At 38.4% G+C, this 17,173-nt stretch overlaps 1 protein-coding gene across 1 annotated transcript in view; it reads left to right on the top strand.

Moving 5' to 3' along the window:
- Window positions 1-17,173, top strand: part of Pcsk5 (proprotein convertase subtilisin/kexin type 5) — a 351,177-nt gene that overhangs the window by 101,827 nt on the left and 232,177 nt on the right. Inside the window, exons 6-7 of the mRNA XM_013018392.1 lie at window positions 4,811-4,899; window positions 9,932-10,104. Coding sequence (XP_012873846.1) covers window positions 4,811-4,899; window positions 9,932-10,104 — 262 coding nt within the window. The remainder of the gene's footprint in view (window positions 1-4,810; window positions 4,900-9,931; window positions 10,105-17,173) is intronic.

Here is a 17,173-nt window from a genome sequence, read left to right as displayed (position 1 = left end):
GGTGTAATGGGGTGAGAAACTAGTTCTGTGTAAAGGAGAACCATCTTCATTATGTCAGCCTGGTAATAGCTGACACAAAAGGATGAACAATGAACTACCATTTCAGAAATACCAATTTTACTTGTAGGATTTTTACCCATAGTTCATATTATGTGGTTCAAAATTTAAGTTTAGCAGAACAGTCTTACTGTTAATATAAATAAAAATATTTGACCAAAGCAAATTTAAATTTTCTTTGGAATAGTAAGCCTTCCATACTCACCTCAAAACATCCACAAGGGTAAAAAGCCCAAGCAACATGACCTCCTAAATGGAAAATTCACCAGGTATAAGGGAAAGACATAGGTAAAATGGCATTGTGGAAACAAACCAGCAGCAAATACAGTGCTAGACTTCTTTTACATAATCTATAGTCATAAAAACTTTAACACTAATTTTTGGGATAACGGACTGTCAGAATTAACAAAATGGTTTTTTAAAAAAGTGTTGAAAAGTGAAACATAGTAATCAAATGTAGCACAGAAAGAACATTGTAAGAAGGGGAAGTTTGCTGTTATGTTAGCATCATTGGGATCCTAAAAGGAGACACTGGAGAGAAGAATGAAAAGTCAGTTTTCTTAGAAAACAGCTAAGAATTCTAAAGAATTAGACATGAAGGCACTGATTGAGAACTTTTCCAAGAAAGACTTTTTCGGTAAGAACATTCTAAGGTCTAAAAAATAGCTAGAGAGAAACAGTCCATAATACTGATTTCTTACCAAGAACAATGGTAGCTAGATAACTGTGGGATGAAGACCCTGAAGTGCTTTTAGTTTGGAATTCCTTACCTGCTCAAAGTACTTTTCAAGAACAGTGAAGTCATTTTCTGAAACTACCTAAAACCTTTTTGCTACCAGAAGACTCTGAAGGGTACATTTAGAGAGTGTTCCTTATAATGAAATCAGTGATCCAAGAAGAAAGAGTGAACTACAAAAGGAAGCAAAGACTTTATTTGTAAATCTATACACATACTGGTTGTTTTGAGTCCTATCAACAATGGTCATAAGGGATAAAAAGCCCTGGATGTAAGTATATTCATGGACAACTAGTACATTAGTATGAGATGAACAGATAGTTAAAAATATGTATTATTTGTAAAACAGATGGGGAGAGAAAAATAGAGACAGCTTCAGAGTTGGTATTGTTAGGTTTCTATGTTCATTCACATACTGAGGATTACCATTAAATAATTAGAAGTACAACCACCAAATTGGTACAACAAAAGCACATTATGGAATGAAACATGAATGAATCAGTAAACAGTTGCTGTAAATGTTCTCATTTTCTTGTTAAAGACAGATGGCCCACCTTCAAAAAAAAAAAACCACCAAAGTTTTCATGAGAGAAAACTAATATGAAAATGTAATGGAATGTAAAAAGGACAAAACAAGATAAACATTAAATGGATATCTTTTTAATATCCAAGATCTACCAAATATTTGTACATTTTTTAAATAATTTGCTTCATTAAGAAGGTTAATAATTCAAGGTTAATTAGAATTGATAGAAGTGATAAGAACATGAAGAAAATTGCAGAATTTAAATAATATTGATATAATCAACACATGAAGAGCATTTGAAGTTTACATATCTTTTCCAGGCACATGAATTTTTAAAAATTCAAATGATGCTCTTTCATCATAAGGTAAATAGTTACCAATGATTTTAAGAAGTGACCTACAAACATTTCAAAATATGAAATTGTGGGTGTGGCTAACCAATGGGACAAAGAATAAACCAGAGCCAAATCTTAAAACAGAGCCCTTTGTGCTCCAAGAATACTTCTCATTAATGCGTCATACAGTGAGAACAGTGGACTCATTAATAGAATTACAAATCTGAAGAAAAATAACTTATACCATGTGTCAGTATGCAGTAGGAGCCTAATGAAGAATCCTAATAACTGTTAATAACTGCTAAGTACAGGAGAATGTTCTGAGCTGAGTTTGGGAATTGCATAAAATCTGTTTTTTGCCAAATAATAGATGGCAAAGAAAATTACAAATATAGCCAAATCAAATACTGTGTAGTCCCAAGTAGTCATGTATAGGATGAATTTTGTTTTGTTTTGTTTTGTTTTTGTCGGTTGTGGGGCTTGAACTCTGGGCCTGGGCACTGTCCTTCAGCTCTTCAGCTCAAGGGTAGCACTCTTACCTCTTGAGCCACAGCGCCACTTCTGGCTTTTTTCTGCTTATGTGGTGCTGAGGAATCAAACCCAGGGCCTCCTGTATGCAAGGCAAGCACTCTACCACTGAGCCACCTTCCCAGCCCCCAGTTCTTATTTTTAATGTGAAGCTTGAGTTACAGTCTTGCAAGGCAAGAACTCTACCACTTCCCAGCCATGAATACTGTTTTTGTATCTGTGTCAGCACTGATTGCTCAGAGCCTTAGTGCTGTCCCATACTTTTTTCACTCAAGGCAAGCACACTGCCATGGGAGGCATACCTATGCTTCCAGCTTTCTGTTTGTTAATGGTGGTAAGAGATTCCTGAACTTCCCTGCCAATGTTAACTTTGAACAGTGTCCCCAGCTCCCCGCTTCCTGAGAAGCTGGGGTTATAGGTGTGAGCCGCTGGCATCTGGCTCTACATGGATATTTTTGAAATGTGTAAATATTTTCAATAGATATGGCAGGAAAAACTATAAAGAGTTTGGGCAAAAGGTTTGAAAAAGGGTAGCCATAAATAGAAATTTAAAGAAATTAATGATGTTCATCAGATATAATTGGGGCAAAATCAACCATGAAATTGTTTTTTTGATGTCAGATGAGCAAGAGTGAGAAAGACTCAAAAACTCATATATTTGGTGTGTGTACACAGAGTTTATCCGTATTCCTCCATTATTCTTGATGTCCTTTACCTTGACTTTCTGTCCCTACCACCCTTCATATCTATCTATTGATCTATCTATCTATCCATCTTTCCATGCATCTGTCTAATCATTGATCTGTCTATCTCTAGCTCCATGCACAATGCATAGTCTACTAATATATTTATTGTACAGTTTGGTTGTATTACTGTCACATACTGTGAACTTCTTGACAATATAATCTGTATTTTCTGTTCTAGTTATTCTACTTTGAGGACCTCATCCCAGGTGCACACGTACACACACCCCCACACACATTCAAAATCATATATATATATTCAACAGTGCCCTTTATATTCTTTCATTCATATAAATTAATAAAAAACAAGGGAAATAAAGGATATGTTGTATGGAACATGATGTGCTTTGGAGTATGAGTATACATGAAGCAATATATACATATTGCCTACATCAATTTTAAAGTACTCTGTAGTACATCAATAACCACAAATATAGATATTATTTATATAGGATATTGAAGCATATGCATTATATAAAATGTATAATATATGAAACCTATACTATAAAAATATAGACTGGAAGTCGTGCTGTAGCTCAAGTGGTAGAGCGCTAGCCTTGAGTTGAAGAGTTGAGGGACAGTGCCCAGGCCCAGAGTTCAAGCCCCATGACTGACAAAAAAAAGAAAAATATAGACTATAGAAAGCATTTATATAGGAATACAAATATCACGTTAGTAAGTGAAAAAAAGCCATATATAATTCTTTTGTGTACTTGTATGCATGATATTTTAAGCAATACCTTATTTATAATTGTAGGGCTAGGATTATCCCCCATGATAGATGTGGTCCAAACAACAAAATCCAAAGGTTTATGTTTTTGCTTTTGTGTTTGTACCAGTCCTGGAGTTTGAACTCAGGTCTTGGGTGCTGTCCGTGAGCGTCTTTTTACTCAAGGCTAGTAGTGCTCTGCCACAGGAGCCACAGCGCCACTTCTGACTTTTTCTGGGAAGTTCATTGGAGATTCGAGTCTCACGGACTTTTCTGCCTGGGCTGGCTTCAAACCTCAAGCCTCAGAGCATTTAGGATTGCATTTGTGAGGTCCCAGCACCTGGGAATCCAAAGCCTTTTAATGGAATTTGACACCTAAGTTTTAGTTGCCCTTGGGCTCTTGTCTTCATCAGTCGTTAGGTCCCTCCTACTTTGAATATCATTCGCAATAACAAACACACCCCACTGGTCTTTCCCCTTTTTCTTTTGTAGCCATGAGAGACATTATTCTTGGTGCTCTTCCTGTCGATGTGATTTGCTTAATATCCTTCTCATTGCACTCTTCTAATGAACCCTTCTGATCAGCTTGTGCTTGTACTTTCTTTACCGCCCTTGGACACCATGCTCTTCAAGGTCTTTTCACATAGAAGCCATTTATTCTCATACAAAATTGTTGTAATCCAGTGTGTATTTTATGGCTTAACCCATTCTAGGTGACAACTTTTCTTTGTAAGTATTTGATCTGTATTTACGTCTACAGCTTAAAAAGGAGATTCTCAATGCTTTTGAATTGTGAATTGACTATTAATTTTTTTTAATTTAATGAAAATTAAATAAGTTGTCCTAGGTATAGTTCACATATGTAGTAGTATCTAGTATCAATGATGTTGTTCATAAATCATTTGGAGTATATGTAGAAGCCTGGACAGTTTGTTTTCAGTTGACAGGGAAATCTTATTGGGAGAGCAAGAGATCAAAAATAAGCACATAAAGAATATAATCTATAGCAGCATAATGATGTGTTAAAACATTTCTTAGAGACAGACTAAGAGCTATGTGGGTAAGGGAGCTCTGGATACCTTCCTCCCACTTTGAGGTCTCTGTGGTGGCTGTGACCCATTGGGTTTGTGAGTTGGGAGTGTCTTACTTTTGCTCCTGTGTGTGCTCTCCCCGCAGGCATGGGACCCGCTGTGCTGGGGAAGTGGCGGCGGCTGCAAACAACTCTCACTGTACTGTGGGCATTGCTTTCAACGCCAAGATTGGAGGTATGGCACACCAACTTACCTGCATATGACAAGAGCCAGACAGCGATTTTGCCAATAGGGTTTCCAAATCTATGCATCGAAGTATTCAACCGTTTCTGACAGCAACGTGAGCGTGATAATGTGAATTAGTGTAAAGTTTGAGGACCACTGATGCAGAACCTTTAAAGTATCTCAGGGTTGAGAGCAAATTTCATTCATTCATTAAGATAATTGTGCCATTGACATTTGGTGCCTAAGCCAGGAGTAATACTGAAAACAGTAGACTAAAATATCACTGTGGAAATCGAATTTTGAGCCTTTTCTCCAAGCAGAAATCCCTTAATTTGTGCTGCCTAAGCCTGACACAAAGTTTCTTTTAATTGTAACTACGTGATGATGTTTACATATCCTCTTCTCATCCCATAACTAATGGTAGTGTATTCATGAATGATTCATGATTATAACAATAACATTTGCACATATACGTACACATCCAAATACTCACTTTTTTTAAAGATAATAAAAACAGTTTTAATTTGTTATTATTGTGAAGGTGATGTACAGAGGGGTTACAGTTACATACATAAGGTAGTGCATACATTTCTTGTAGAACTTGTTACCCCCTCCCTCATTTTTCTCCCACTTTCCCCCCATCCCTCTCCCCAAATTGTACAGATCATTTCCAACATATTGTCTTGTGAGTATCGCTGTTGCATTGGTTTCCCCCTTGTCCTTTGTCTCACCATTCTGTTGTTCCCCTTCCCTTCCCTAATTCATGATAAATGTGTATACAATTCCAAGATACCAAAATCAAATCAGTGACCACAAGAGATATACCATAGGGAGAAGAATATACAAAAGAAACAAGAAATCACATAGTACTTTAAAAACAACAACTACAACGAAAAACCTCTTGTGTCAGTGTCTTGGAGTTCATTTCACATCATCTTATATTATACAGTCATATGTATGTAGCTACTGGGCTATTCTGCTCATCTGCTAAGATTGTCCTAGACAGATACTAATTATTGCAAATAAGGGAAACCATGTTTCTTTGGGTCTGGCTTACTTCCGATTAATTAAATTATTGATATAATTTAGTCATTGAGTTTTGCAAAACATAGGCCATAACAAAGAGAAAATTAAAAATAGATCAGCAAAAATAGAAAGGAAAGAGAATAAAAATTCAAATAATGGAGATTACATGAGCTGGAACAAGTCACTGTTCGTTTCTTTTGTTTGTTTGTTTTTTCCTTTTTTTCTTTTTCTTTAATTGTAAGAATACCCTACAGAGGAGTTACAATTACATGGGCAAGATAACGAGTACATTTCTTATCAAGCATTGTTGCCTCCTCGTTGTTTCCCCTTTGCATCCCTTCCCATACTCCTCCCTTCCTCCCACCCAATCCACCCCCCCCCCACCAAAGTTGTTAAGTTTGTTTTTGGACATAACGACTTGTACATCTCATTGTTGCAATGGGTCCACCTGTATTCCTTGTTAAATGATTTGTTTTTTTCCCTACCCCCCACAAATTATACCAACATCAAAAATAGTGAAAATATGGGTTATACTGTGGGGGAGGAACATGCAAAGCAACATAGAAATCATCTTATAAATATGATAGAAACAATTGCATGAAAGAAAAAAAACAAAAAAACATTCCAATACTTATCTTGGGGTTCCTTCCCCTAACATCAACTTATCTGACCTTTTAATGTAAGGACCTGGTTAAGACAGCGTAAACATACATGTTGATGGAACCAAACTCCGACATTCTCATTTGTACTCATCTTCCTAAGCAACAACCAATTGCCACAGCCACTCACGAATGGGAAGAAAATATTGTACACAGATTTGAGTCATTTTATAATTATGCCTGGCCTGAAGATATTCCCAACGGGGCTGTTGAAAGTGTCATAACGTGAACAAATCATCTGCAACCAGATAATAAATGAATAATAACAAAACATAACACAGAGAGCTATCACATCACTAGGTAAGAAAGATTGCTTTAAAGTATGAATTGTGTCTATCTGGGATATTCCATTTAATATTTTCAGTTCTTAGTTGATCTTGGTTGACTGAAATTACTGAAGGAAAACCACAGATAAGATGGAGCTATCCTATTTAGTAACAATGCTAAGAAAAGGTTTTGTGACAGTCAGCTGAATCTCAATCCACTGTACATTTAACCCCTTTTATTCCTTTATTTCACCTTGAATCCTTCATTTGTGACTATTGATTGTCCAATAGTTAGCATTCCTCAGAGTATCTGCTTGTGATGGAATGTGGAAAAACTAAGGAAAGGAGACAAAAGCTTTTTCGTGAAGAGCGATGCAGATGCTTCAAGCATCCTCCCAAAGCAGTGAGATTCTGACTGGCCTGCCACTGGGACTCGACTCTCACCTACAGACTCACTCTCTACATCGTCATGATTACACTGCAACCTAAACCCAGCACACTTGCTGACCCCAAAGAAAGAAGGGGATAAACATGTAAACATACTGACCTATCTTACCAGAATTTCCTCTTTTAAAAAAAAAATCAAGGGAATGATTATGTCTTAAAATGGCTCTATACATGGGCATTCTGGCATACCATAATTATATATGTACATATAAATTATACAGTAATGACCTGTGATCATTATAATTAATTAGGTATAATTATAAAAGGGTATTTATTGATAGGATTATACAAATAGAGGCCAGATATAGTCCAACAATAGCCATCTTCATGCTAGAGAGTCAGATGCTCAATCTGGTATGTACATCATCCAAGGTGCTAGAAGCCTCAGAATAAGGAAACCAGGGATAAAGCTCCAGCAGGAGGCCTACGGCTTGAAAACCCCCTGAAGAGTGGCTGGCACAAATCACTGAAAAAGCATAAGATGGAGCCTTAATTCCAGCGGCATCGACGCTGTCTTAGGAAGAGTAGGCATGCATACAGTGGCTGGATTCTTCCTACTTTCACTGTCTGCCCTGGCCAATTGGATAATGCCACCCCTCTTCCTGCCAGATCTCTCTCCACTCAGCCGCTTTCAGATGCACCAATCTGGTCAGGAAATACATTGAGAAGTGTTCTTTATTAATCTCCTAGCTACTCAACTCAGTGAACCTGGCAATCAAGGTTAGCCGTTACAGAGATGTAACCTGGAACATCTGTAGAGATATTTGCTGCAAAGTCACGTTGTTGGAAGTTAGGTGACAATAGAGACTTCACTCTATATTTTTTAAAAAAATACATTAAATGATTGTTGTATCTATCATTCATGGAGGCCAAAATATTTCAATCTAATATGTGCTTTCTGAAGAAGAAAATTAGGCAAATTTTAACAATGGATGAATCTTTGTTTATTGGATTGTGCATCATTTCTATTTTTTGAAGGTTTTAAAGTTAATTTTTTGAAAAATAGAAAGTATATTTCCTTCGATTTATTTTCATTTCCCACAAATTAGCCTCAATTCCATTCATATAATATCTAATCCTTGATTTAAGGTTTTACTATTAACGGTTTATTGAAAACCAAGAGAATTTTGTAATTCTACCTAGGGAATGATGTTCTTCTAAAAAAGGACTTCATTCTTTACAAGATTATATATTTTTTTTTATTTTTTGGTTTTTGTCAGTCATGAGGCTTGAACTCTGAGCCTGGGCGCTGTCCCTCAGCTCTTCAGCCCAAGGCTACCACTTGAGCCACAGCGCCACTTCCAGTTTTCTGGTGGTTTATTGGAGATTAGAGTCTCATGAACTTTTCTTCCCAGGCTGGCTTTGAACCGTGATCCTCAGATCTCAGCCTCCTGAATAGCTAGGATTACAGGCATGAGCCAGTGGTATCCGGTTTACAAGTTTAATTTTTATATAAAACGGTGTCACACATGATATTTAGTTTTAGTGGTGGAGTGGTTGGTTTACTTAACAATTAGGTATTTTGTTATTGCTGTTATGTTGATATGTAGATGTGCTGTTATTGTATCTAAAAAGAAAGAGTAAAAGGAAGGCCAGTCATTTGACATACGATTTACTTCTGCTTATCACAGGGACTTGTTTTGCAAAATGGAGTTAATTATAAATTGATTTCTATTGCTAAAACTCTTTGAGAATTATTTGAAGTATTATGCACATTCCCATTTATTACTTGACTGAGAAATAATGTTACAAAAATCATATATATTAAGTTTACATCAATCTGAAAAATAAGAGATAATATTAAATATTGAGGACATGAAGCCAAGCTAACTTGACAACTTTCGAGTTTTTACAAGACTGCTAAAGTTAGAATGAATTGGTTATTTTCTGTATTTTTTCTTATGCCCATACTGTGCCTGTGAACTTTCCCTCATCTTTTTTGCTCAAGGCTAGGTCTCTACCCCTTGAACCACAGCTCCACCTCCAGCCTTTTTGGTGGTTAATTGGAGATAAGACTGTCAGAACTTTTCAGCCCTGTCTGAATCCAAACCATGATTCTCAGGTCTCAGCCTCCTGAATATCTAAATATGAGCCACCTGCTCCTGTCTAGGCTAGACTATTTTATACCAAATATGAACCCAAATTACTCAATGATGAGAAATTCAGGAAGGTAAATTACTTGAGGATCTTTGTCAAGTACCATTTAGGAGAGAATGAGGAGAAAGAAGAGATTATGGTAGCTGTTGTAGAAATTGGAACCTTGGAAAAACAAAATAGAGGAAAAAAATAGTTGTTTTTTAAAATTTGTTCTTTTACATGCAATATGACTTTTTTTTTTCTCCAAGACTGTCTCTTCAAAGTATGCATTATTCTTTAACTACATAGGAGTCTGAGACCTGGAATATTACGTTTGCAAGCTAGCTTAGGAAGATAATTCCAGGAGATTCTCCAATTAAAGAGCAGAAAGCTGAGGTGAAGACTTTGTTCCAATAGTAAAACAACAAAGCCCTGATAGGGGCACAAAACAAAACAAACAACATCTAGCAAATGTATTCTCCTCCCCTAATCCTGATACTGAGTTTTGGGGATGTCATAAAGGAACAGTTGTGCACTGAACGCGCACTTGCTTTTTCTGCTTTGAAGGTGTGCGAATGCTGGATGGAGATGTCACAGACATGGTGGAAGCGAAATCAGTCAGCTTCAACCCCCAGCACGTGCACATTTACAGCGCCAGCTGGGGCCCAGATGATGACGGCAAGACCGTAGATGGGCCTGCTCCCCTCACCCGACAAGCCTTTGAAAATGGAGTGAGAATGGTACGTACGAAGAGCATTGAGTGGCATCCGAAGGGGCGATTCTCGTAGGAGAATGTGTGGTCTCCCCATCTTCCAGGCTAGAGAAAGGGTAGAGGCTGGAAGCTTGTCATGGTGAATGGACTGAGAGCTCCACTTTCCTCTGACCAAGGACAAGTCTGCTTAGACTCCTTCAGAGGAAGTTTATGAAGATGTTAATCTTGCGTTGTAGAAGGGAATTCTTGGACCAGAAGTGAGTGGTGGATCCATTCGATGTTGATTGGCATCCAGCCACCTCTTCTTGGTGTTTCTCTTATGCCATTTGTTTCCTAGCCCCGACCTGTTTCCAGACAGTGTGATTTTCATACTGGCTCTCAAGCTCTCTAACTAGGTGGCTTAGTCTGCTGTTTTCTTTGATTTTATGAACAGGCTCACTGGCAAGGCCTGGTCGCTTGGCTCTGTAGCTACTCAGGAGGCTGAGATCTAAGGATTGGTGGTTCAAAGCCAGCCTGGCCAGGAAAGTCTGTGAGACTCTTCTCTCCATTTAACCACCAGAAAACTCGAAGTGGCGCTGTGGCTCAAAGTGGTAGAGCACTAGCCTTGAGTTTTCTAAGAGCTCAGGGACAGCATTCAGGCCCTGTGATGGACACCTCCCCCCGCCCAAGAAAAAAAGCTCACTGACCACCTAATGCACAAATTTTTTTTTCTTCTTCTTCTCCTTCTCCTTCTTCTCCTCATCCTCCTCCTCCTCTTTCTTCTTCCTCCTTTCTTCTTTTGTTTTTTGCCTGTCCTGGGGCTTAAACTCAGGTCCTTGGTGCTGTCCCTGTCTACATTGAGCCAGAATTCTCAGATCTCAGCCATCTGAGTAGCTAGGATTGCAGCCATGAGCCACTGGTACCCAGCTCGAAGCACAAATCTAAAGAGATCCTGTCTTAAATAAAAATAAAGATACTTGTTAGCTGCTGGTGGTTCATACTCATAATCTTTAGCTCCTCAGAAGGCTGAGATCTGTGTTTGGAAGCCAGTCTGGGCAGGGTTGTAAGAAAGTCCTTGAGACTATGCCATTCAGTTAACCACCAAAACACACACACACACACACACACACACACACACAAGGGGGGAGAGCTCCACCAGAGGCAAAGCCTTTCTCTTCCTTTAGAATGGATCTTTGGCTGAGTTAAACCATATATGTCGTTATGTTCACTGTTGGCCATCATTGATCTGGCCCTCACCTTCCTTCTTTTCCATAACTCTTTGCAGTATACTCGAGTCATTCATCTGTTCACACTGTGCCTGCCCACCAGCGTACCACCTAGACAGGTCCTACCACACTTAGCCGTATCATCTTTGACTTTCAAGTTTCAGCTATTCACCTCTTTCCCCAAAGTGGGATTCATGGTCATCAGCCTTTAAACTGTGCCTCCTCTTGTTTACATTCTTATTGGTGTGACTGTGGTTAGTATCAGAGGTTCTTCTGTGTGCATGTTCATCACTAAACTCCAAATCCCTAAAGAATACAAGCTGTGCCTGATATATTTGGGTGGGCCTTGCCAAGTCCAGATAGTGCATTGAATTTTTGCTAGAGCAAGTTTAATTTAGTAAGCATGATGTTACCTACAAGGTGGTTAGGTATTCTTTCCAACTTTGGAACATCAGAGAGCAGTTGGTTGATTAATGCAATGTTGCAGCAGGAGTAAAATAATAATGAGTCTTCCACATGTTTATGAAACTGGGTTAGTTTAATGGAAAGATGAACTAACATAGATCATGATTATTTTGAAATAGGTTGCAGAGGAAAATTGCATGTTTGTTTTATAAGCATTTTCTAATTAAATCCTAGTTCAGGTTTGATTATGACAGTTGCTTTCTCTAGCTCTGCTCATTTTTAACTCCCTTAGACATCTTTCAAACTGTAGGTTAATCTTCTAACTCATGGCCTAGAATTTTCAGTTTAAAACATTCTAAGACTAAATCATATACACCAAGTAATGGCAACCTCGCTGACTACAAATTACCGATCTTGCTATTTATGCCCTACATAGACTGTTCATTCTTGCTAAGTGAACTACATTTAATTCCTATGTAATCAAGTTGTGTACGTATGACACAATAAAGAATAATCTGCGCTGGCTGAGAGTGCCTTATGCCTGTAACCTTATCTTCTTGGGAGGCTAAGATTGACATGTGTCCATTTTTCTAGCTACAAGAAGGTCTAACACAGGAATGTGCCTTGACACATGTCAAGTGTCTGGCCTGGAGCTGTTTCTCAGTGCTTATAGCTCCTGTCTAGCACGTGTGAGTATTGGGGTTTAATTCCCCTCCGCCCCCAATATTGTCAAAGAAAGAGAAAAATCTGGAATTTCTCATGGACATGAGATTATTGATAGCAATGGTACTCATAGCTTCGTGGTTGTATATGTGCGTGTCAAAAGTGGCCGTATCCAGTAGCTACTTGTCCAGACACCATAACAAGCATGCCATTGAATAATCAGGTACCGTGGATCAAAGTTTCAAACTTACTTTTGAGGTTTGCTGTATAAAATAAATAAATAAATCATGTTGCTTTGTTTGCAAGTAAAGGGCAAAAAAGCAGGTGAGTGTTAGAAATCAGGTCATGTGAGATGACCAAAACACAGATTATATTCAGAAGTAAATGATGTGAAATATGACATTCCTTATTACTTATAAAAAGAATGTGGGAGCTGGGAAGGTGGCTTAGTGGTAGAGCGCTTGCCTTGCATGCCTGAGGTCCTGGGTTCGATTCCTCAGCACCACATAAGCAAAAAGAAAAAAGCCGGAAGTGGCGCTGTGGCTCAAGTGGTAGAGAGCTAGCCTTGAGCTGAAGAGCTGAGGGACAGCGCCCAGGCCCAGGTTCAGGCCCCACCACCTGATCCCCCCCCGCCAAAAAAAGCATGTGTATGTATTGTAAAAGATCAAACACACACACACAAAATAAAACAGATGGAGTTGAAGCTATTAATTAGATTTCCAACTTAACTAGACAATATTCCCATACTCTTAGATCCTGACTATGCCGGCTGTGTATCATACTGTACCTTGACATGATGCTGTTTTCACGTAATAGTAACCCTTGGATCTCCTTCCAGAGAAACTCAAAAGGGCAGAGCTTGTTTGTTTTTTCAATCTCAAAATTGTGGTATAGACTACAGTTCAGCACCAGGTGCTTAACATAAGCAAGTTTGCATTTAATCCCCAGTACCATAAGCAGCCAAACAATACATACCAAATTTCCTTAGCATTTCTTTGAAGAGCAGATGTGAATTTTGCTTATAAATGAATCCTACACTTTTAGAGTCTAAGTACGAACAAAAGAAACGAACTCTTAAAAGGAACACCTTTACTCCTACGTGCTCAGGAGGCTTATATCTGAGGACCAAAGTTTGAAGACAGCCTGAGTAGAAAAGTCTTGAAAACTCTTATCTCTAATAAACTACTAAAAAAAAAATGCTGGAAGTGAACTTGTGGTACAAGTGGTACAGAACTAGCCTTGGAAAAAAATGTTCAAGGACAGCACTCAGGTCCCAAGTACAAGTTCAAGGATAGCACAGAAAAGAAAAAGAATTAAAACTCCAACAATAACAATTATACATCTAAATATGGAAATGCAATATCAGTTATTTTGAAAGGAGATCAGTATTGCATGTGTTAACCACACACTTTGCAGTTAGTCTAAAGTCAAGTCCAGTATCATTTACTTTTCTGTGATGTTGCATGGATGAAATATTCTACTCCTGTACATCTCATCTAAAATTGAGTATCGAAGTATATGCTCACAGCAACATTATGAGCATTAAATGAGATACAGTATGGAAAGGAATCAAAGTTATATCAGAAAAATAATAAATGCACAATAAGTTTTTTCTTGTGGCTTTCTACCGGTACTGGCAGAGCAGTTGACTAGTGCTGAATTCAAACTCCAGTACCTCAAAACAACACTGGGGGAAAAAATAGAAGAATACATGGCTAGTAAGTAATGTCTTCTGCTTCCTGACCTCATGGCCAGCCAGAAGCCATGCTGGTCTGTTGATGTGTTACCTATGCCATCTACAAAAAGTCCAGGATTGGAATAAGTGATTCATCCTATTAAATAAATAAGTGCCCACTTTTTATGTATTGTAGTAAAGGGGTGAAGACCTCTAGCATCTGTAATCCACAAACATCCTTATGTTCTAGCAAAAAGAGCAACCCGGCAAAAATTGGACTACCATAAACTGTTTCAGCTGCAATTAGTTGAGTGAATGAAATAGAATGGAGTAGATGTGGGGGTGGGGTGGGTCAGATCAGAAAGGCTCCAGCTGAGATGGTAAGCGGTTAGGAGGCCTTATTTGAACAGAGATAAATGATCAGCCAGTCATTGGGAGAGCTGGGGAAGAATTGTGCTATGCAGAAGCAAAGAATGGTAGGCAAAGACTTGGGTGAATTCTCAGAACAGAATACCCATTCAGGAATTGAGAACATGCAACTGGAAAGAGAGCTGCAGGCCAAAGACCAATAGGTGAGCCTAATCAGTCCCCAGGGGAAACATGGAAGGACACAGACTGTCTGCTTGCAGACAGTCCTATGATATGGTCGCAGACATGGGGTGAATGCTTCCTGAAGAAAGTTTAGCAAGGGTAGCAGCCATGATCAGACCACAGACTAAATCAGGCAGCCATAGAGAGAAGTCTAAGTAGCAAGATAGGTTTCCACAGAGGAAAGAAATATATTTTGCTCAGAGAGTCCACGTATTGATTGGATTTCATTCTTCTGCTTGCTGATCAAAAAACTATAGCAAGTATTGAATTTCAAAATGGTCCCTTTTGTTTGCTCTAAAATTAGCAATAGGATGTAACTGCTTTCAAAGACTTGAGCAAAATCAGAATTGATTCAATTTATAGCCCCTTTAGAATTAATGTACCAAATAGCATTTGAGAAACTATGTTAAACAAACCATATCATAGTTGACAACTTGCTCTTTTTCGCCAAGACTGCATTTTATTTGATGCTAAGAAGCTATTTAACAAAGTACCTGCAAGTATTTGAGTATATATTTAGGGCTACATACAGTTAATGCTAATGTTAATACTAATGGTAATCGCAGGAACTTCACTTAACATTTTGGCCAGTTAAAGGATAATCACTCTTCCATGTCCTAACATATATAATTAACTGCTAATCTATACTGTAATCTTTTTATTATTATTAAGGTTTTGATGGGGGCTTCCACTGAGGGCCTTGTTCTAACTATAGACAAGTGTTCAACCATTTGAAGACAAAATTCTCCTACTTCACAAGGTTTGTAAGACAGGTTCCATTCTCTGCAGTTTTGCAGATAGGGTAACTGGCAATCCAGTAATAGTTACCAAACCCGAACGTGGGGCTCAAAGAAATCTAGTAATTTCCATTACATGTTATGGAAACTATTTAATTGGACACATCTCATTCTTGCATTCCCCTCAGGAATGAACAGAACAGATCATGACGTGTGTTACTATGGTGAATTCGCTTTTCTTCTATCTGAGGCCACCTTCTCCATTTGTTCACTGGGTCCCATCCCTCCTTTCCCATTGAAAGGCTTCTCTCAAGGACTTATTTTACAATCAAACTTCATTTTCCACTCCACTATTTCCATCCATCTATAGATAAACCATCTGCCTGAAAGGAAGAGAGGAGAATCCCTGTGTTGTCTGACAGTTTTATTCCCCTTCTTCCCTTTAGGATGAAATTTCTGGAGTTCATTATCCAATCTGGCCCTCCCCCAGCTCTTCTTTCATTATCTCTGGAAGGCTCTCCTCGGGACCCCACCCTGGTAATCCACTAAAGCTGCTCTCAGCAAGGTCACTGTGACTTTCCACGCCAACCACAGCACTTCCTGAGCGCTCCCACTTGACCTAAGGACACAACCTGCATGTTGCTTTGTCTAGCCACTACAACCACTACAAGCACATGTGCACACACACACACACTCACACACACTCCAGCCCTGTAGAACCTATTCTTTACAAGTATTATCCATCCTTATGGTTATTATATTTGCTTCTGTTATTGATTGCCTCCTCCATAAACATCCAGCATCTGTTGTTTCACTGTATATCAATTTCCCAGCACAGTATCCAATACTCAAGATGTGTTTAGTGAGAAAAGAATGGATGAGTGAAGGAATGTGTGAGTGATTTTCATGCAAATTCACTGTGTGTACTGAATTAATTTCCCCAAGAATCATCTTTGCATTGCTTTTGCTTAACATTCGGTTACTACATTATTACCATGCCTTTAAAAGGCCCAGAGTCTGCTCGGCCCTTTGGATTTAGAAATGTATTTTCTTACTTCATTCAACTTAACCAACCTCAATAAGGATATGTTTTTCCTTTACAGAGCCAAGCTCATGGCTAATAACTTTCTTCTTGGTTTATGTAATTAATACCTGTAAAGTATTCAGATCCATTCTTGGGCCAATCTAAAGTGTCTAATTCTTGGGAGTCTTAATTGTTATCATCTTTGAACATGGATAAGCGTAATAAAAATGAAATAATGATTAATCATATAAGGTATCATTACAGTTTTGACTTACTCATGTCAGATTTAATCAAAATGGTGCTGCTAAATGATCATTTTGATTGTAACTATATAATCTTGAGATATTTTTACTAATGAATGCTCTAAGTGAGAGACAATACCAAGAAAATTGTTACCAAAGTTTATTGCAGAAGCCATTGCAATATTACAATTTTAAACAAAATAGAGAGATTGATCATAGGATTTGCTGTCGAAACTTTTCTGTGAAACTATGGAGACTTAAAAGGCTCTGAGAAGTCCTGCAACAAAGAAATATTCTTCACTTTATTTAATGGGGGTTCTTATCTTTACCTATGTCATGTTTGGGGGTTCATTTTATTCTTGGCCATTACCAACATATAGCCCAGGCTGCTGTCAAATTTGAGATTCTCCAGCATCAGCTTGTGCATCGCTGGATTGATTACAGGGTTTGCACCATGGTGCTAGTCTGACCTGCTTGCCTGCCTGCCTGCATGTATGCATGCATGCATGCCTTCCCTCCTTCCCTCCCTCCCTCCCTCCCTCCCTCCCTCCCTCC

The sequence above is a fragment of the Dipodomys ordii genome, unplaced genomic scaffold (genome assembly GCF_000151885.1).
Source record: "Dipodomys ordii isolate 6190 unplaced genomic scaffold, Dord_2.0 Scaffold40, whole genome shotgun sequence".
Lineage (NCBI taxonomy): Eukaryota > Metazoa > Chordata > Mammalia > Rodentia > Heteromyidae > Dipodomys > Dipodomys ordii.
Note: the sequence above shows the minus strand (reverse complement) of the source record. Positions and strands in the feature narration are given on the sequence as shown.